The following is a 22,954-nucleotide window of genomic DNA, read 5'->3' as shown; positions in this document are numbered from 1 at the left end:
ACACCTTACTGAAGTCCATATAGATCACGTCTATAATGCCTGACTAAGGGAATCATTTATATCATCAAAAGAGACCATTCAGCTCATTATACTTTCTGTAGAGCAATCCAATGAATCCCATACACAACCAAAACAAATTGCTGGAAAAGTTCAGCAGATCTGCAGCATCTGTGGAGAGAAATCAGAGTTAATGTTTTGGGTCGAGTGACCCTTCCTCAGAACTCAGTCAATCCCATTCCTTGCTGTACTCCCTAGCCATGTTAGTGTAGTTACTTCTGAGTTTTAATCCAATATCCTTTTAACATCATTGATTGTTTATGCTTCCACAGTCCATAATGGCTGGGATTTTCAAGGTCATTTCCACTCACTGTGAAATACAGTTCTTCCTCACATTCTCTGAGGAGGTAGCAAGCAGGATAGATAAAAAGGAACATAAGTGTAACATATTTGGAGTTTTAAAATGCATTCAATAAGGTATTTCACACAAGACTACTTCTTAAGATGTTTGGGGTGGTATATTAGCATGGGTAGGGGATCGGTTAACTAAGAGAAGGTAGAAATGTTAGATAAACGATTTTCAGGATTGCAATCTGTGAAATTTCACAATTTTGAGTACCACACAGATCAGTACTGGAGCCGTGATTATTTGCAATATATATTAATGGCTTCGATGACATAAGTAACTATTGTCAAGTTTGTGGTTGACACAAAAATAGGTGGAAAAGCAAGTACTGAGGATAAAATAACGAGTCAATTGAGGAATATAGACAGATTCAGTGAGTAGATGAAAACCTGGCAGAAAGAATATGATGTGAGAAAATGTAACGGTGTGCACTTTGACAGGAAGAATAGAAGAGCTGAATGCTTTTTAAATGGAAAAAATTGGCACAGATGAATTTGAGTTGCAGTGCATGAGTCACCAAAAGCTAGCATCCAAGTTCACCAGGAAATAGGGAAGGCAAATGGAATGTTGCCCCTTGTTTCAATGAAAATTGGCAATAAATGTTAGGACGTCTTGCTAAAACTATACAAGACATTACTCGAACCACAGTGGGATGTAATCATACAGTACACTAGAGGCCCTTCAGCCCATCAAGACTGTATCACTAAAAATACACTAAATCTACACTAGTTCTACTTTCCAGGATTGGGCCCATAGCCTTTGAATATTATAACATTTCAAGTGCTTATTCAAGTACCTTTTTAAAGGTTCAACATCTCAGCTACCCACCCAGACAATGCATTCCAGAACCTATTACTGTCTGGACAAACGAGATTTCCTCAAATATCTTGTAAATCTCCTACCTTAAAATTATATCCCCTTGTTATTTCAAGTAAGGGGAATGGCTGCTTTCTGGATCCACCCTGTCCATGCTGCCCATTATCTTATACATATCTCTACAGGGTTCTCCCTTAACCTCCTCTATTCCAAAGAGGAAAACTTGAGCTTATATAGTCTCTATTTGTAACTGAGATGCTCCATCCTAGGAACCTGGCGAATTGCTTCTGTTCCTTCTCCGGTGCATCCACATCCTTCCTATAGTGTGATGACCAGAACCACACAGAGTACTCCAGCTGTGGCCTAATCAGATTCCAGTACAGCTTCACCATAACCGTGGGCAGCACGGTGGCACAGTGGTTAGCACTGCTGCCTCAGCGCCAGAGACCCGGATTCAATTCCTGCCTCAGGTGACTGACTGTGTGGAGTTTGCACGTTCTCCCCGTGTCTGCGTGGGTTTCCTCCGGGTGCTCCGGTTTCCTCCCACAGTCCAAAAATGTGCAGATCAGGTGAATTGGCCGTGCTAAATTGCCCGTAGTGTTAGGTTAAAAGGGGTAAATGTAGGGGTATGGGTGGGTTACGCTTCGGCGGGGCGGTGTGGACTTGTTGGGCCGAAGGGCCTGTTTCCACACTGTAAGTAATCTAATCTAATCTAATCATAACCTCCCTGCACTTATAGTCTACACGTCGATTGATAAAGGCGAGTTCCCCACCTGCTTTCTTAACCACTTTATCTACTAATCCTGTCACCTTCAGGAATTTGTGGACAAGAACCCTCTATTCCTCTGAGCTTCTGAGTGGATTGCTATCATTAAGTATTCCCTTGTGTTGTTAAGCCTTCCACAGTGCATCATCTCTGTTAGCCTGGTTAAATTCCATCTTCCACTGATTTGCCAATCAACTATCCACCTATATCCTCCTGTAATCTAACATTGATTTCTTTACTGTCAGCCAGCTGGCCAATTTTCACGTTATCCACGATGGTGTGAACAGTTTTGTTTTCCTGTATATGGCATCAATATACTGGCATTGGAGGCAGTTCAGAAAACTGTTATTAGGTTGATTCTGGGTATGGAGTGAAAAATGTTATCAGGAGAGTTTGAGTAGGTTGGGCTTGTGCTCATTGGCATTTAGAGGAATGAGAGGAAATCTTATTGAAACATAGAGGATTCTTAGAAGGCTTGACAGGGTAGATGCAGAAAAGTTGTTTCCCCTTGTAGGAGAGTCTGGGACCAGAGGGCATTAGATTAGATTAGATTACTTAAATGTGGAAACAGGCCCTTCAGCCCAACAAGTCCAAACCGACCTGCCGAAGCGCAACCCACCCAGACCCATTCCCCTACATTTACCCCTTCACCTAACACTACGGGCAATTTAGAATGGCCAAGTCACTTAACCTGCACATTTTTGGACTGTGGGAGGAAACCGGAGGAAACCCACGCAGATACGGGGAGAATGTGCAAACACCACACAGACAGTCGCCTGAGGCGGGAATTGAACCCAGGCCTCTTGAATGAGGGGTTATTAATTAAGGTAGACATGAGGAGGAACGTTTTTCTGTCAGAGGGTAGTAAATCTCTGTTTGCTCCTCTTTGGTTTTTAAATTCCACCCATATGGCTTTGTTTGAGGCTCCTTCTAAGATGTCATCCCTGCTTACTGCTCTAATTGATTTTGTGATCATTATTGCAACATTTCCTCCACCCCATCTCACCTGACGACCCTGTATCCTGCAATATTGAACTACCAGGCCAGCCCCCCTCTCAATTTTGACTCAGTGATAACAATCATACCACACCCCATGTTTAAATCTGTGCTCTCAAATCATCGTGCTGTATGTCATCTTGTATAAAAATAAATACCATCCACCTTTGCCAAACTCCCTTATGTCTTAACCGGCCTTTAATTTCTATGCTTACTTGACTCCTTTGTTGTCTCTGAATTTTGACCATTCGTCCGCCCTTGATGAACCTTATGTCAAGATCCCACCCCTCAGTTAAGTTAGCTTAAACCCTCCAACACCAAATGGATGTTAGTCCCATTTTGGTTCAGGTGCAAGCTATTTATTTTGTACAGATCCCTCTGCCCCCAAAAACTGTCCCAGAAACCTAAAGCCCTCCATCCCGCACCCTCTCTCCAGCCACGCGTTTGTCTGGACTAACCTCGATTTCTAGACTCACTAGCATGCAGCACCAGAAATAGTCTAGTGAATAAGAGTTTTGGGTCCTATTCTTTAATGCAGTACTTTACTCCCTAAATTCTACCTGCAGGACCTCCTCTCTTTTTCTGCTTAGTGACATCCCTGACCCTAGCATTAGGGAGGCAATGTCCCTTGTGCGGTCATAGAAACCCTGGATTGTTACCCTTGCAATTGGATCCTATTCCACTGAAGCCCAGCTGTTCATTCCCCTCCCCTCTTGTGGAACAGGGCCACCCATAGCAAAACATAAACACAGACACATAAGAGCAAGAGGAGGCCATTCAGCTCTTTGAGCATGCTCTGCCATTCATCATGATCATGGCTGATCATCCAACTCAAGAACCTAATCCTGCTTTCTCCCCATAACTTTTGATCTCATTTGCCCCAAATGCTATATCTAGCCACCTCTTGAATACATTCAATGATTTGGCATCAACTGCTTCCTGTGGTAATGAATTCCACAGGCTCACCATTCCTTGTCTCCTCCTCTCCGTCCTAAATTGTCTACCTGAATCCTCAGACTGTCACCCCTGATTCTGGACACACCCACCATCGGCAACATCGACCCTGCATCTACCCTATCTAGTCCATTTAGAATCTCTGAGATTCCCCCCACCCCATTCGTCTGAACTGCAGTGAAAGCAATCCTAACCTAGTCAATCTCTCCTCATACGTCAGTCCCACCATCCCTGGGATCAGCCTGGTAAACCTTCACTGCACTCCCTTGAAAGCATGCATATCCTTCTTCAGAAAAGGAGACCAAAGCTTAACACTATATTCAAGGTGTGGACTCACCAACAATGCATCCCTGCTCCCGTACTCAGAACCTCTTTCAGTGAAGGCAAGCATATCATTTACCTTCTTTATGCCTGCTACATCTGCATGCTTACCTTCAACGACTGTGCACAAGGACACCCAGATCCTGTTGCACATTCCCCTCCTCCAATTTACAGCCATTCAGGTTTGAAATCTGCCTCCATGTTTTTTCTTCCAAAGTGAATAACATCACATTTATCAAACTATACTGCATTTGTCATTGATTTGTCCACACACCCAACCTGTCCAGATCATGCTGAAGGATCTCTGCATTCTCATCATAGCTCACCCTCAAACTTGATATCATCTACAAATTTTGCGATGTTAGTTTTTTTTCCCCCTCATCAAATCATTAATGATATTGGAGTCCCAGTGCTGATCCCTGTGGCACCGCATTATTTACTGCCTGCCAATTTGAAATGGTCCCATTAATTCCTATTCTTTGGTTCTTCTCTGCCAACCAGTTTTTAAAAAATCTGTCTTAATACACTTCCCCCAATCCCATCCCTTTTAATCTTGCACAGTAATCTCTTGGGCGAAAATGAGGACTGCAGATGCTGGAGATCAGAGTCAAGATTAGAGTGGTGCTGGAAAGCACAGAAGGTCAGGCAGCATCCGAGGAGCAGGAATTTTGATGTTTCAGGCAAAAGCTGTTCATCAGGAATTCATCAGGACTTTGTTAAATGCTTTCTGAAAGTCCAAATATGCCACTTCAACTGGCTCCCCCTTGTCAATTGTACTAGTTACATCTTCATAGAATTTCAATAAATTTGTCAAGCATTGTTTCCCATTCATAAATCTATGCTAATTCTGCCTGATCCTGCCACTGCTTTTTTAAAAACTCTGCTATAAAGTCCTTGATAATGGATTGGAGGTCGATAATTCTGTTTTCTCCCCATCCTCCTTTTTGAATATTGGAGTGACATTAACTACCTTCCAATCTGCAGGGACTGTTCCAGAGTCTATAGAATCCTGGAATGTGACCATGAATGCATCTACTATTTCTAGAGCTACTTTGTTAAGTACTCTGGCATGTAGATATTCAGGTCCTGGGAATTTATCCGCCTTCAATCCCATCAATTTTCCCAGCACCATTTCACTACTAATATTGATCTCCCTCTGTTTTTCCCTCTCACTAAATTGTACATTTTCCAACATTTCTGGTATCTGATTTCTGTCCTCTTTTTTGTGAAGACAGAACCAAAGTATGTATTTAGTTGCTCAATCATTTCATAGTGCATTGAAGTTGGCTGTCATGACTTTTTCCAGTCCCATAATCCCTCTTTGTTCCCCCCCCATTAGTATCCAAAATGGTATATATTATAAAGGAGGGTGATCAGAGCACTGCAGTTTAATAACTTCCTGAATGTGCTACCCCCAACATGTCAGCATCACAGATGCCTCATAGTGAATTCATCTGCTCCAGCTCTAAAATGAAATGAATCAGTAGCCATGAGGGAGAACTGAAACTTCTGTAGTTTGCTACTGAGCACAGGAGGAGCATATCACAATGCGAGGCCTGCTGCCATGACTTATTTTAAGTCCTTTAGTTACTCCATTTTTAAAATAAAATTTGTTTACATTAGATATTAATAACTAATGTCTCTTATGCTTACTCCATTTTGCTTACTCATATTGCTTTACTATCTTAACCCTAACTTCCATTTATTTGTGTTGTTTCTCAGTTAATATATGCTCTGCCAACAAAATATACCTTTTAAAATCATAAACCAAACAACACCCTCATTTTCCTATCATGTCATTAATGGATTTATTTTCCTAATCAGTAGGCCCTTGAAACTGCAACTATTAAACTAGGACTCCCTTCTCTCTGCTGTATTGAATCTGAACTGCTGAGCTCCTGGTCCTGGGACTCATTTATTCTGTTGCTGATTTCCTTCATCTGTTCAGTCAAAGCTGAAGAATACAGCCTTACAAACTTAAAACCACATAAAGCCTTAAAAACTATGAACCCAAAAAAGAAGTAAAAAGCACCATTTCCTCTCTGCGCCAAAATCTCTCAGCGCTGCAAGTTCCCAGAAACAACCTCACCAGGGCTGTGGCTCACTCAGGATATGCTCTGTCCCAACTGCTTGGGCAAAGCCTCCTGATCAACATATGGTCACCCTGCATATCTTGTCTAAAATATTGCATCGCTGTTTCTTACATTCTTGGTTAATATAGCAAATTTTCCTTGTCTATCTTATTCAAACCTGTGAAAACTCCACTCCATTTACTTTGCTGCAAGGAAACTGCTCTCGCCTCAAACCGTAGTGTCCTTGGCCCAGCTGTCTTCACCTGCTTCACGATAACATTCTGTCAGTTATAATATCAGAAGCGTGGGTGTTGGCGGTTGATTGTACAATGTTCAGCACCATTCAGTACTACTTAGGTACTAAAGTGTTCCATGGGCGGTATGGTGGCTCAGTAGTTACCACTGCTCCATCACAGCGCTAGAGACCTGGGTTCAATTCCCGTCTCGGGCGAATGTTTGTGTGGAGTTTGCACATTCTTCTGTGTCTGCATGGGTTTCCTCCCACAATCCAAAGATGTGCAGGTCAGGTGAATTGGCCAAGCTAAATTGCCCATTGTATTAAGTGCATTAGTCAGGGGTAAATATAGGGTAAGGGAATGGGTCCAGGTTGGTTACTCTTCGGAGGGTCAGTGTGGACGTGTTGGACCGAAGGGCCTATTCCCACACTGTAGGGATTCTAATTCTAATTCTAATGTCCAAATGCAGCAAGACCTAGACAATACCAGGCAATGACCATCTCCAATCATGAAGAATCTAACCGTCACATTCAATTGCATTACCTTAACTTAATCCCCACTATCGAGGTACTGGGGGTTACCATTAATCAGAATCTGAACGGGACTAGCCAGATGAATACTGTGGCTACAAGGCCAGGTCAGAGGCTAGGAATATTGCAGTGAGTAATTCACCTCCCGAATCCCCAGAGCTTGTTCATTATCTACAAGGTCCAAGTCAGACAGTGATGGAATATTCCCCAATTGCCTAATTGAGTGCAGCTTCAACAACACTCAACAAGCTTGACACCAACATAATTTAGGACAAAATAAAACCTCTTGATTCACACCACATTTACAAACCTTCACTCCCTCCACCACCACCAACCAGTAGGAACAGTATGTAACACCTAAAAATGCACTACAGAAATTCACCAAAGTTTCTGAACACGTTCCCATGCTGTGCCTAAACCACCTAAATGGACACTGGCTGTAGATAACTGGAAACACAACCTGTGCAAGTTTTCCTCCAAGCCGCTCCCATCCTTCCTTGAAAACATATTACTGTTCTTTTCAGCTTCGCTGTGTCAAAACCCTGGAACACCCTCCCTGACAGCATTGTGGATCTGCTCACAATTGAATGGCAATAGTTCAAGAAGAGAGCTCAGCACAATTGTCCCAAAGTTAAGAAGGAATGGGCAATAAATGCTGCTGTAACCAGTGAATAGTTTTTTAAAAATGTATTGGAGCATAAATGTCCCATCCCCAAAACTGCTTTGCATTTTCCCAAGGCCCCCTCATGCTTCCTAAATTTTGGTGACAAGAACTTGATGCAAAATTGTACTTGTGCCTAACTAGAGTTGAATGGCTTCAGCATGCCCTCGCTGCTTTTGTATTAACAGTTTTTATGAAGTACAAAATTCCATAAGTTTACTCACTAGCTGTCTGTATACTGTCTTCTTCAAAGATCAATATGCATGGAACCTGAGGTCCTTTTCTTTTTACCCTGTATACTTTAGAATTGAGTTTTAAGTTTGTATTTCGTCTCCCTAACAGTTGATCCAAAACGCATTGCTCCACATGTCACTCTATTAAATCCCCATCCTTTGTTTGTCTATTACTTCTACTAGCTTATCTAAAGTCATGGTGGCTCAGTGGTTAGCACTGCTGCCTCACAGTGCCAGGGACCCAGGTTCGATTCCAGCCTTGGGTGACTGTCTGTGTGGAGTTTGCACGTTCTCCCTGTGTCCGTGTGTGTTTTCTCCGGGTGCTCCAGTTTCCTTCCACAATCCAAAGATGTGCAGGTTGGGTGAGTTGGCCATACTAAGTTTTCAGGGGTGTGTACATAGCTATATTAGTAAGAGATAAATGTAAAGTAGTAGGATAGGGGAATGGTTCTGAGTGGGATACCCTTTGGAGGGATGGTGTGGACTTGTTGGGCCGAAGGGCCCGTTTCCACACTGTAGGCATTCTTATCAATATCTGTCTTCGCTGTCTTCCATTCTTTCAAGTTTGGTCTCATTGGCAATTTTTGAAATTTTGCTCTGAATTCTAGTAGCCAATTCTTTAATATACATTTAAAAAGTGTTTTTGCTCTGATCTCTTGGGAATATCATTGTCTCATGTCTCATAAGCTGAAAAATAACCATTTACCATGACTGTGTATTTTGTCCTTCAGTCAATTTATGATTCAATCACATGCTGATGCTTCTGTTCTGTAACTTTCAAATGTTTTAACCAACCTCTTGTTCATTTTCTTGAAATTTACTTAGACATCATTCATGACCCCTTTTTCAACCTTCTTTGTTACTATTTAAAAAAAGGATTCACCTTGGCAAGTGTGATTTGCCTGTTACAACTCTGCTGTCTATCCATTGTTAACTCAAACCTCTCCAAGTGCCTTTTGATTTCTTGATCTCTGTGGTTGTTATTAAAACTTCATGTATAACTGATGTTAAACTGGCCCATAAATTTGGAGATGCTGGTGTTGGACGGGGGTGTACAAAGTTAAAAATCACACAACACCAGTGCTTCCAAATAAGCCATTTGGTCTATAACCTTGGCCCATAAGATGGCAGAAATGATCTTGTATCCTTTCTTGAAAAAGTGCATCACATTTGACATTCCTGATCCTCTGGCATCTCTCTGGTACCTAAGGACACTTGGAAGATTTTGGCAAGTTCTTCTACATCTCAATACCTTTTAGTTATCTGGGATCTAGGCTCAATATCTACCAGCGTTTCCAGTACTTCCACCCTCAGTTTTCACTCTGCCCCCAATTTGCCCACAACAATGAGTGACAGATCAGAAAGGTGACTTCTATAAATAAAATTGAAAGCTGAGGAGCTGCACCTCCCAATCAAACGAATCGCTTGGGCGGTCTTTACCAGTCTTTGGTGGTCAACCAGATACCTGGCATGGGAGGGTGCCATTTGCAGCAGAGAACGAGAGTGCAAGAGGACTGGGGAGTGATTTTATAAGAAGAATGAGCAGAGTGATGGGGGTTCCAGAGGGGTGGATGTAAAGGGTTATGAGGAGGTTCCAAGAGAGTGTGATCGGAAGGAAGCTCCAAGTTGAAATTTGGGGAGGGTTAATGTACACCAGTTGTCTTTTATCAGTTTAAATACTGTGCTGTCTATGAAATTAATGCATTTTTTTTTTTGGTTGTGGCTTAAATTTAATGGATGGTTTGTAATTATTGAGAAGATTGATTTATTCCTTTAACTCTGCTTCTGAGCAAATAGATTGGTATAGAACATAGAACAATACAGCACAGAACAGGCCCTTCGGCCCACGATGTTGTGCCGAACTTCTAACCTAGATTAAGTACCCATCCATGTACCTATCCAAATGCCGCTTAAAGGTCGCCAATGATTCCGACTCTACCACTCCCACGGGCAGCGCATTCCATGCCCCCACCACTCTCTGGGTAAAGAACCCACCCCTGACATCTCCCCTATACCTTCCACCCTTCACCTTAAATTTATGTCCCCTTGTAACACTCTGTTGTACCCGGGGAAAAAGTTTCTGACTGTCTACTCTATCTATCTATTCCTCTGATGATCTTATAAACCTCTATCAAGTCACCCCTCATCCTTCGCCGTTCCAACTAGAAAAGGCCGAGAACTCTCAACCTATCCTCGTACGACTTCCTCTCCATTCCAGGCAACATCCTGGTAAATCTTCTCTGCACCCTCTCCAAAGCTTCCACATCTTTCCTAAAGTGAGGCGACCAGAACTGCACACAGTACTCCAACTGTGGCCTAACCAAAGTCCTGTACAGCTGCAACATCACTTCACGACTCTTGAATTCAATCCCTCTGCTAATGAACGATAATACTCCATAGGCCTTCTTACAAACTCTATCCACCTGAGTGGCAACCTTCAAAGATCTATGTACATAGACCCCAAGATCCCTCTGTTCCTCCACCTGACTAAGAACCCTACCATTAACCCTGTATTCCGCATTCTTATTTGTTCTTCCAAAATGGACAACCTCACACTTGGCAGGGTTGAACTCCATCTGCCACTCCTCAGCCCAGCTCTGCATCATATCTAAGTCCCTCTGTAGCCGACAACAGCCCTCCTCACTGTCCACAACTCCACCTATCTTCGTATCATCTGCAAATTTACTGACCTACCCTTCGACTCCCTCACCTAAATTACAAACAGCAGAGGACCCAGAACTGATCCCTGCGGAACTCCACTTGTAACTGGGCTCCAGGCTGAATATTTACCATCTACCACCACTCTCTGCCTTCGACCGGTTAGCCAGTATGATGTATCAATGAGTCTAGAATCCTCCAATTTAACTTCCTGTTTCACTGAACTAGATGTTTTGATCCGTGGTCAGGACTGCATCCTTTGATGGTATTGTTCTCAGCAGTATCTGTTTTGGAATGCGCCACCCCCAAAAGTTTCCTGTACTTTGTTCATCTTTCTACTTTTATCAGTTGCTACCTATTTATTATTCTGAACTTACTCACTGACTACATATTGGATGTTTGATTCATGATATACTCATGTTCCCTGATGTATCACAATCATTCCATCTGTCTTTCACACTCAGAAATCTTTATCTCGAGACACCTCCTACAAATGTGGTCCCTCAACACACATGGAATGTCATAAAGTTCCTACGTGAGCACAGGATTTGAATTCTCTGACACCTATTCATGATCGAAAGAAATCCCACTTTAATAATCTACACCCACAAACTTATTTAAGATAATTAATTTAAATTAATACCCCAATGTGCTTTCATTAATTCACTCATTCACTTAGCCTGATTTGAAAGTTTCAACTTCTCACCTCCTAATTTTGAACAAATGCCCTAATTTAAAAAGTGAAAACTAACTGCTCACAAACCAATCACAGTTCTGAAGAAGGGTCACTCAACCTGATATGTTAACCCTGATTTCTCTGCACAGACGCTGCCAGACTTGCTGAGCTTTCCAGCAATTTATATTTTTATCTGATTTACAGCATCCACAGTTCTTTCGGTTTTTATTTAGTCTTTAACTCCCCACCACTTCTCTTCTCGGCATGCCCACCTTGAAGACGTTTTGCTACTGTCTCTGACAGGATTTCTATTCCAACCTTTTCTGTATCCACCATCATTAATTTCACTGTTGCTAGGTTCTGAGGAAGGGTCATTCAACCTGAAACATTAACTCTGATTTCTGTCCACAGATGCTGCCAGACCTGCCAAGCTTGCCAGCAATTTCTATTTTTGTCCCGAATTACAGACCTGCTCTTTGTGATGAAACACCTTGACTTTTTTCCCAAATTGCTGGGTTTTAATTCAAATTTTCCACACAGTTCTTTCATCTTCCTGCCAGTCTCGCTTAGCTTTCAACTCTCTTGTTTGCCCATTCTTTCGCTCTCAGGCCTGAAAGATTCGGAAGATTTCCTGTATCTCCTCATTCATAGAAATGCAGAACCATTTTGTTAGTAGAATCTATTCTGTCATTCAGTGGGATCTTATCTGACCCATGACCATTCCTTCTGCCACTTGAAATTCTAATGGATGTAGTTGGCTTTGAATTCAGAGAGCAAACTTGGACAAGTTTTCAGCTAAACTAATACTATTCCAGTTCAAGGATGAAAAGTTAAGTGTACAAATAAAGTGAATGCTTAGTTTGAAATATTGATTATCTTTTATTGTAGAAAATACGTACGGAAGCACACGTCAATTTTTCAGTACTTTGGCACATTACACGAGACCTACTTATCAACAAGTCTTCCTCCTTTAATCGTACTTTTGACAGGTTGGTACAATTAAAAGCTACATTACATTTAAAACGTTATTCAGCTTGGAGTTAGAAAAACAGATGTGCATGTTTATATGGTGTTTTTTGCCTATCATGGTTGAATTGCAGATTTTCAAACAGTTGATGCCAAAGCCAGATGGAAATGCTGGAATATGTTATTATGGACTGAACTGACTTTTGAGCAAGTACTCACAATTTCACTAGAGTTGTGAGTTCCTGATATCTGCTAAAGTAAGGACTCAGAGCTGCTTGAGGATGGTCAAAATAGTCAGCAAAGGGGAGAGATGATGCAGTGGTAATGTCACTAAACTGAATCTTCGACTAAAGTTTATTGGGCTCTGAGCAGTGTGGGTAATGCTGAAAATGTGTGGCAAAGTGGACGAAGTCTGGCAAGGCTCACCTTGATGTTGGGAGCATTTTGCAATATCTTTTATGCTTTTACAAAACATCACAGTGAGTTTCTCTCTAGGTAGTGGCAAGATTCTAATTAAGGGGGATTCTTATTTGTTAAGCACCTTGTTGATGATCCAAACTGCCTTATTAAATTTGCTTTCTATCTTGCTAACAAGCTACACTTCAACAAAAAAACTTGACATAGAAATTAGATCAGGTACCAGAAGTATTCAGATTTGCATGCAGATTGTCTATTGCACCAAGCAAGCTCCGTGTTGGACACAGGCAACAAAATCCTAGGGCATGTTACAAGGGCACCAGCCACATGTGTCTCATCTACATGGACACTGACTCAAAATGTATCAGCCTCTAATAATCATCATAGAGATCTCTGATACTCTTGCAGTATCTTCTGCACTTCAAGGCTACACCAGCAACTATTATTGTAATGCTGCTGCAAAGACTCTGTGTGCTCAGGAACATGCACTCAGTTCTTGGAATGAACCATGCTGTACCTTGGCTCTTTGCTTAGCACTTACATGCTCTGAGCACCTACAGCTTCCGTACCTGAGAATCATAAAAGTCCAACTAAAGGCCATTCAGCCCACCAAGTCCGCATCTAACCTTTGAGAAGTATCCCACCCAGATACGCCCCAAGTCTCCGTAACCCCACATTTATAGTGACTAGTCCAATCTAATCTACACATCTTTGTACTGTGGGAGAAACTGGAGCACCGGCTGGAAACCCATGCAGACACAGGGAGCATATGCAAACTTCATATAGTTGCCTGAGGTTAGAATAGAATCTGGGTCCCTAGCAATATGAGACTGCAATGTTAATGACTATGCCGCCTTTGCATGGCCTTGCCGTGCTTTTTTGGACTTTGCCCCCCACCTCTTCGGTTGGAGATATCAGGTTTATATTACTTCTGTCTTGCCATGCCATTTAGTGTAGACGCAAAAGAAGGACCGTTGATGTGGTTATCAGTAGACCTCAATCAAGTCAAGGTGAAATAGCCAGCAATCAGGGTGTCCCAGCATAGTATGTCGAGGGTATCTTTAGTGGCAGCCCATATGCTTAGAATTGGTCAATCAGGATGCCTTTCATTTAAAGGGTGAGGAGCTGAATGTTGGACAGTCCTACACGTACGTGAAGTCTTTCAGCCCTATTAAGAAGGAGACAGAATCTAATAAGGGAGAATCTATGTAAGATAATTAATGTGGGAATTTTGGTAAGATAGGGTAAGAGACCATGCTAGGCCTTGCAGCAAAAAAAATCATCAAAAACTGAATGCAACCTGAACTTAGCAGAATAAAAGTAAGATTTCACTCATAAAATCTCAGTCTAATGTTCTGGGAACAGAGGCTTGAATCTGACATGTCAAATGATGAAATTTGATAGCCATAAAAGTAAAATTTGGAATTAAAAGCTAGTCAAATGGTAACCATTTAACCATTGTCAATTGTCATGAATACACATCCAGTTCTAGTCCTTTGGGAAAGAAAACCTGCCATCCTTACCTTTCCAAACTACTTGTGAGAGCAGACCTACAACAATGTATTTAACTCTTAATTGCATTGCTGCCTGAAATGGAATAGCAAGCCAGTCAATTCAAGGGCAATGAGGGATGGACAATGAATGCTGTCCCAGCCAGTGATGCCTATGTGGATACATACTTTTATTTTAAAAAAAAAAGCTGTCATCCGTGGGAGAAAGTGAGGACTGCAAACGCTGGAGCTCAGAGTCAAAAAGTGCAGTGTTGGAAAAGCACAGCTGGTCAGGCAGCATCCAAGGAGCAGGAGAGTCTATGTTTCAAGCATGAGCTCTTCATCCAGGCTACATCAAGACCATCACAATTTGGACCTGACCAGGACAACCACTACCTACAGCAAATCCAAAGCATACAGAAACTGTTCTCCCTCTGGATCCTCTGCTCCACGCTTGCAGCCATGGGCTGCCACCTACTTTCCCTGCAGTCAGCCCTGCCCTAGCTCAGGGCCACACACTCCCAGACTTGCAAAGGACCTTTGTTGTTCTTCTTCCTTAGAAGAACCCACATACTCAGCAGACACTTTTTTTCCATCATATCGGACATCAAGAAATGTAAGTACACCCAACTTTCATGTACTTACCTCCAAGCTCAAATTGCTCAAACATCCCAGAAGCTTCTCCCAGCCTCTGGAACTGCTGAGATGCCATTAGCTATGCTCCAGCCACCATCCCCACAGCAAACGATGACATTATTTCAGCCTCTGCTGCTCCACATACCACAGCCACCACCAACTATACCGCCTCCGCAATCACCAACAAGACAACGGCCTCCGCAATCTCTGGCAAGACAACTTGCCTCTGCGACCACCGCAAGATCCACTGCCATCAAAACCACCATGAAATCTACTCCGCATGTCACTTCCACCCCTGTAGTTGCCACTGCCTCAGCCACTTCCGCCTCTACCGATGTCACTCACATCACAACATCGTGAACATTACATGTTTCGCCACTTCTGCCTCCACGGATGCCACCAAAGGCACCATCTCTGCTTCCCTGACTCCCATTGTGAGTGTCACTTCCGTTGGTTAAATCACCCACGATCCCATAGCAGCACCACTCCAGAGATAGTCTCTGCCCCTACTCCCAACTCCAGCCCCACACCAGATCCTAGCTCCCAGCCCTGTTGTGTTTTTACTATCCTCCCAGACCTCCCCCTCACTGAGGATGAATGGTCAGTCCTCAGTAAAGGCCTCACCTTCATCCCCCTACAATGAATTCAACATACGTTGCGAGATTGAACTTTTTTTCTGCCGCCTCTGCCAATTCCTGATGAAGACTCCTGCTTGAAACAATGTCTGTCCTGCTCCTGGGATGCTGACTGACTAGCTGTGCTTTTTCAGCACCGTACTTTTTGACTGTCATCCTTGGTGACAGGTATTGAAGGTCTCTTTGGGGCTAAATTGATTCTTAGAAGATGACATTTCTGGCCAAAATATTCTGTGTGGATTTCTCAACAACTTCATTTGGAAACTCATCTCTTTGGTTAATGTTTCGGGCTGAACAAAATAAAACTTTGATCGCATTCTTCGATAATGGACTCCTATGTGGAGTTATTGAGAAGAAAATGGCAGAGAACATCCAAGATGGAGGAAATGGAGGGCAATTCCATCTTGTAACAATTACAAAAATGATGGGAAGTATTTTGGTGGTTTGAATGTACTGATCATAAGGATATGATTTAAGGAGTTGTGAGTTAGCATTTTCCACATACTTCTCATACTTTTTTCCATATGGGAAAAGTATATGTTAGTTTACTGACATGTTGTTTGAATTTTTCCTCACTGTAATTAAGAAGTGACTTATGCCCCACTTTATAGTCCAACAAACGTAATATGTAGCAACTAGCTATTGAGAAAGGGCCTTAATGAAGTGATTATCCCTGGAGAGAAACATACTCTGTTCTTGTTTGTCAGAATTGCAGGTCCCTGTAAGGTAAACCAGAATACCTCAGATTTATTAGAGAGCAAGTAAAGCTTATTGGATTCTGTATTCAAGTACACTTGCTAAGGGGCCCTTTTGTAGTGCAGAGGTAATGACCCTACCCCTAAATCAGGGTGTTTGGGTTCAAGTCCCACCTGCTCCAGAGATTTGTACTAACATTTTTGAACAAGTCAATTTTTAAAAAAATGGTTACGTTTAAAAAAAAAGTACACCTGCTGGGGCCTTCTTGCAGCACAGTAGTGTCTCTATCCCTGGAACAGGAGGCCTGGATTCAAGTCTCACTTGGCTGTAAGAAAAAACGTCCACCAACTCCATTTTGATTTAGTCCCTTCTGTTCGCCATTGACCCCCTCTCTCATTTTTGCCTTGCATGTAAACTTCTAATTGCACAGGTGATTACTGGTGGCGGTGAACTGTTGAAAACATGAAAAACATGTTCAGCAGCACTGAACAGATTGATTAGAAAATAAGCAAAGAGCAAGTCTCACCTGCTAGATTAAAAGATACCACATGTGATTTTGTGAGGGGAGAAAAATGTTCAGTTTTTTGGGCACTTCTAAATACTTTTTAAAAAGTCCTACCTGGAAAATCTTTTCTGGATTTTTTTTTAATGTGTAATAACCTTTCTGAGCGGGTTGATTAGAAAAAAAAGTCCATCTGCTCTTAGATAGGGTTTTACATGCAAATTAGTAATTGATTCAGAAACATGGGTGATTTTTTTTCAGGAGTGGACTATAAAGGTGAAAAGTCACATGGGTGATTGGGTATGAAAAAAGTTCAATGATGTATAAAAGCATTTCTACATATGAAAGGAAAGTGTCCCACCTGCTCCTTAGGGTTGCCCAAACACTTTTGAATAACAAGACTCTTGTCTGAATCCTGCTCGTTCTTTTTAAAAAAGTTCACGTTATGATGCATTTCTAGAACAGCTAGGGTTTGAACTCAAATCAGAGGTAGAAACACTATCATAGCACTACAAAAGCCCTATCTATCTAATCTTTTTGATCTTTTACTATCCCACAATGTAATCAGTGGGGTTCCACAGAAATCAGTGCAGGGACATCTTGCTGAACTCTACAAGATACCACATCTAAAGTATTGTGAGCACTTTGGTCCGCCTTTTCAGGAAAGGCACCATTTCATTGGAGCTAGTTGAGAGAAGGTTCACTAGGATGATCCCAGGTATGGTGCAGACGTTTGGAGTTTACAAGGGTTCAGATGTGATGACGCTGAAACATTTAGGATTCTTACAGAGCTTGACATAGGAAATGCTAAGAGAATGTTTTTCCCCTTATGGAAGTTCAGGACCAGAGGGTGTACTCTCAGAATTAGGTGCTGCCAAATTAAGACTGACATGAGGAGGAATTTCTTCTCTCAATAATTTGTGTCTTTTGCTAGAGAGAGCTAAGGGAGCAGAGTCCTTTAAGGCTGACATAGATTTTTGAACAGTCAGGGGGATCGAAGGTTACGCGGAAAGGAGAGGAAACTGAATGTTAAGAATATCGGATCTGCCATAATCCTGAGTACAGGATCAGTCTTGGCGGGTCAAATGGCCCCCACCTATTCCAATTTCTTGTTATCCTAATGTCTTTCAGGTGCAACTGTTATGCCTGTTCAGATCTCAGGTGTAGACAGTAGCCTAGACAGCTGCATATGCCCAACCACTTCTTTCAGAAACCTTGTAAGTAGTTTCAAATCAACATAGAGATGGTATTACACTCCTCTAGGCTATGCAGAGCCAGTCCTGACAACCACCTCCATTGTTGTGGGCAGAGATATTGACCGTTGGTGCCCACTGTTATTGGAAGGATTTTTTTTTTGTGCTCAGAAGACATTTTCTAATCTTCCTGTATACTTACTGTAGCTGAGTGCTGGCTTTCTATGTTTCGTGCACAAGTACCCCCAAGTCTCTTGTGTTGCAGCTTCTGTAGTTTTTCCCCATTTAAATAATATACTCTTCTTTTGTTCTCCCTTCCAAAGTGACTTCACATATTCCTACAGTGTACTCAATTGGCCAACTTAATGCCCTTTACTTAACTTATCAATGTCTCTCTGTAAACTGTTTGCACAACCTGACTTTGCACCTAATTTCATGTTTTCTGCAAATTTGGCTTCAGTGCATTCACTTCTTTCATCCAAGTCACCAATATAAATTGAATTAAATTATCATATGTACCGAGGCACAGTGAAAAGCTTTGTCTTGCATGCAATGCAGTCAGATCAGAGTTAAGTAGCACAGATAAGTAAATAATAGGTAAATAGCGGCAAAAACAAAAACACAGGTACAGGCAAATGTTAAGAGTTTGAGAGGCCATTCAGTATTCTAACAACAGTAGAGAAGAAACTGTTGCGAGTGTTCAGGCTCCTGTACCTTCTCCCTGATGGTAAAGGTTGTAGAAAAACATTGCCAGGGTGGGATGGATCTTTGAGAATGCTGGTCGCCTTTCTTTGGCAGCAGGCCTGGCAGATGGATTCTATAGATGGGAGGTTGGCCTTTGTGATTGTCGGAGCCGAGTTCACCATTCTCTGTAACTGTCTCCTATCTTGAATGGTACAGTTGCCCTACCAGGTAGTGATACATCCAGACAGAATGCTCTTGATGGCGCACCTGTAAAAGTTTGCATGGGTATTCACCGTCATGCCAAATTTCCTCAGATGTCTGAGGAAGAGGAAACATTGTTGGGCCTTTGTAACCAGTGCATCCACAGGAAGAGTCCAAGAAAGCTTGTTGTGGATGACCACTCCCAGGAGCTTAACACTCTCTACTTGTTCCACCTCCATGCTGTTAATGTGTATGGGGGCATAAGTAACATCCTGCTCAAAATCAATAATGAGTTCCTTGGTTTTGCCAGCATTGAGAGCTAGGTTGTTCTCAGTGCACCATTTTTCCAGGTCTTCCACCTCCCATCTGTAGTCTATTTCATTCCCATCTGACATTCGACCGACTATGGTGGTGTCATCAGCAAACTTGTAAATGGCATTAGTCTGGTTGTAAACAGTTCCAGTCACAGAACTGATCCCGATTGGAACCCCATTGTTACAAGGTATTGTGGGACACTAAGACAGCAAAAAAGAAATGGAGGGGGCTCCTATGTTGCCATAGTAGTGTGGAGAAGTGAGGACTGCAGGTGCTGGAGAGTCAGAGTCGAAAACGGTGGCGCTGAAAAAGCACAGCACGTCAGAAGGCATTCAAGGAGTAGGAGAGTCAAAGTTTTGGGCATAAACAGTTAATCAGGAATGACATTAAGGGCTTATGTTGAAACTTTGACCTGCTGCATTGATGCCGCCTGAAGTGCATTTCCAGTGCCACCCTTTTTGATGCTGCCATGATAGTGTCCCTACCTTTGAGCCAATAGACATGGGTTCATAACCTGCCTGTTTCAGAAGTATATCATAACATGGCTGAATTTTTCTTTTTAAACAGCTCGCAGGGTTCCGAGAATAGTCTTCAAGTGCAATGTTAATGTCCCTACTTGGCAGCCAGTAGATCTGGTTCAAGTCCTACCTGTTCCAGAGATATGTAATGAAATTTAATTGGAAAGTATCAGAAACTGTGTTCAGAAATTATCATATGAGGGCTGGAATGCATTATCTCCTCTTCCAACTCTAATCTGATTTAGGCCCTCGCTCTTTTCCTACTCGCTTTGTTATTGTTACTATGCCATTTGGTGTCATTTATTGCTTATTCATAGGGTAACTGGCTAACTTGGTGATGAGGTATTTCAAAAGTAAAGTTGCTTTCATACCTATGGGGCAGAAGGTCTTTGTCCCAGCCCTACCGATCCCTGAGTTTACGGCTATTGTGGCACAGTAATAGTGTCCTTACCACTGAGCCAGGAGGCCCAATTTCAAGCCTCACCTGCACCAGATGTGTTTCATATATTATTGAACAGGTTGATTTGAAAAACATCTGTCATGAAACATGAGCTGGGTGTCTCTGGCAGATCCCAAACTGAGCGCCAAATAGATTTTTTTTTGGAAAGCCTCTGTTCAAAGTTCTACCTGCTCCAGAGGTCATAGCATCATACAGCATGGAAACAGACTCTTCAGTTCAACCAGTCCATGCTGAACATAATCCCAAACCAAACGAATCCCACCTGTCCGCTCCTGACTCATATCCATCCAAACCTTTCCTATAGATGTGACATAACACGTCCAAACACATTGATTAAAAAAAATCTACAGTCTGGTAAGTGATAAAAGTGGGGGTAGATAAAGAGTGAATCTGGAAAATGCACAGCAGGTCAAGCAGCATGAAAGGAGGAAGGGTGTCGATGTTTCTGGTCGGAACCTTTCATCAGGACTGCTGTGCTTTTTCTAGCTCCACACTTTATCCACTCTGATCTCCAGCATCTGCAGTTCTTACTATCTCCAAGTGATAGAAGTGGAATAGAGTATGGTGTATTCAATGTTAGAGGAGTAAACTCTGGTGGACTGAATACAGAACGTCATTGATATAGGTTTTTGGATTGGGATCTTGTGATTGTGTATCTCTCTTCTGACCTGGAAAGCTTGGCTTCAAGTCCTGTCTTCTCTCGATGTGTCATAACATATCTGAACAAGTTGATTTTCTTTTTGTAAAGCTGGTATCTTGGGAGTATCTTGCTCTTGGCCAGAAGACCCAGTTTCAAGTTCCATATGTACCAGTGATGTGTCAAAATGGATCTGAACACCATGTGTGATCACAAAAGGATCCAGAAGGGAAAGGTGGAAACTACACTTTGTGCTATTGATTTACAATAATACTGTTGTAAATCCATAGTTTAGTCTTTTGATGCTTGACTCAATGTATGTAATGTCCGAAACGCTCAGCAATTAAATGCTGAGTGTGATACCCCTTTGGAAGCTTTTTTGACTCACCAACAATTAAGAATATTAAGTGACTACTCGATACCATTTTTCTGAGGACTGCAACAATCTCCGTGCTCACTCTGAAGGCTTCCATTTGCTCCCACATGGGAACGCAGGTGAGGGTTAGGTGGTTGCCCTTTAAGAGTCACCCTCTGAGTCCTGACCACCTCTCAACCAATATGGATTTGTTAGAAACCCGAATCCTGTCTAGTGCAGATGAACCCAGAATAACAGGGATATGAGAATGTTATAAGGTCATCGATGTGAAATTCATAGTAAAGTAAATTATGTTGGGATATGTCTATTGGAGTTAGTGCAAGGTAGAAGCTTATTGTTTGGAATTATTAAGTAATTACTAACTATTTATTTACTTTAGCTTGTGTTTTTTTGAATTTGTCTAGTAAAGATTCTTTTGGTGTTTTGATTCTAGAATCCCCTCACATCTGTTTTAAACTCTTGGATCTTCCATGAATTATATTCTTTAAATGATTATTCCTAGCTTGGGCACTGTGTGGCTCAGAAGATTCTTCAGTCTGATTGAAGAGGCACACTGATGCTTTTTGTATTCACTCAGGTATTGGGATCCGTTGCATAGGATGATGTGCTGTACCAAACTCCTGATTATTAGAAATTTGTGTAAAACCCCACAAAAGGTGTGTGGGCTGCTGTAAACATGATTTATTTATCACAGACCCAAAATCCTTGCCATTAAAATAATAGATTGGTTACAGCACAGAAGGTAACCATTTGTTCCATTGTATATGTGCAGGCCCTCTGAAAGAACAGTTTACCTGTTTCCACTATGTTGCTTTTCCCCATAGCCTGCCAAATGTTTCTTTTCAGATAACAATCCAGTTCCCTTTTGAAAGCTTCAGTTGACTGTGCCTCCAAAGTTTTTCCAGGTCACCATTGCTTCTTTTGCCAGTTACTTGTAGTCTTTGCTTTCTGTTATTCATCCTTCCAGCAACAGGAATCCTCTCTTCCTGCTAATTAATCACAGCTTCCTGTTTGATGAGAGCTGATAACTAACTATGATGTGCAAATGGATTCAAAATTGTTTTTGATTTCTGTTGATTAAAAAGGATTTCAAAGGTATTAACTCAGTAGTTAAATTTGCTTTGTTTAGGTCTCTGTTAATAATGCTCGATAGCCTGAGTAGCATGGATGGCTCCATTTGTTCAGTGGCTCAGTCCTGGCTGAACCAATGTATTCAGAGACATGACATTGCAAGGATCCTTGAGCCATTGCTTCTGTTGCTACTCCACCCAAAAACTCAGCGTATTTCTGTTCAACGAATGCAAATTGAGAGGCACATAAGTAAATCCAAGAATACACCTGTTGAAGAAGATACGATTGCTTACATGCAAGGGATTAATGGTACAGATGGTGCGTATTCTTTCAATTAATGCTTTATTAAAAAAAGTCATTTATTGTTCTAATGTAAATTTTATTTTATCAACTTTCCATTATATTGATTTTTCTATGCTGTGTAAATTTCAACTATTCTGAGGTGTAACCTAAACTAGATCCCTGTTTGGTTTAAAATCTCTTTAGAATCCATATCACTGCTGGTAAGTTGGATGTTTTCCTGTAATTGAGCAGCTCTGGTCTGTCTCAAAAGTATGATGTACTTGAATATGTTTCTTTTGTTGAATCCTAGTTTTTTGGAATAAAAGTATTCAGCAGGCAAAAGTGATCCTTTCAAATGTTTGAAAATATTCCCCAGTTGGGTACCACACACTTCACAATTGAAGATTATGTAATTTCTTGCTTCTTTGAGGTGTTGAGTTTTGCAGATTTCTTCACTTAATTATTATAATTTGAATTAATTACTTAAATCTAATCTACTGGAAATGGTAAGAATTCAGTCATATTTTTCATTAACAGTGTTTTGGATTTTCAA

The 22,954-nt window shown here is 41.7% G+C and overlaps 1 protein-coding gene across 14 annotated transcripts in view; it reads left to right on the top strand.

The window, feature by feature from the left end:
• dop1a (DOP1 leucine zipper like protein A) overlaps positions 1–22,954 on the top strand; it is a 355,628-nt gene that overhangs the window by 188,755 nt on the left and 143,919 nt on the right. For all 14 annotated transcript variants that reach the window (XR_015758480.1, XM_087991490.1, XM_087991491.1 and 11 more), the window contains 2 exons: positions 12,211–12,311; positions 22,178–22,437. Coding sequence is in view for 13 of the 14 variants with exons in the window: in XM_087991490.1 (XP_087847616.1) it covers positions 12,211–12,311; positions 22,178–22,437 (361 nt within the window). In the remaining variant the exon portion in view is untranslated. The remainder of the gene's footprint in view (positions 1–12,210; positions 12,312–22,177; positions 22,438–22,954) is intronic.

This window comes from Chiloscyllium plagiosum, unplaced genomic scaffold, assembly GCF_037043375.1.
Source record: "Chiloscyllium plagiosum isolate Xiang-an unplaced genomic scaffold, Cpla_swu_hap1 HiC_scaffold_10, whole genome shotgun sequence".
NCBI lineage: Eukaryota > Metazoa > Chordata > Chondrichthyes > Orectolobiformes > Hemiscylliidae > Chiloscyllium > Chiloscyllium plagiosum.
Note: the sequence above shows the minus strand (reverse complement) of the source record. Positions and strands in the feature narration are given on the sequence as shown.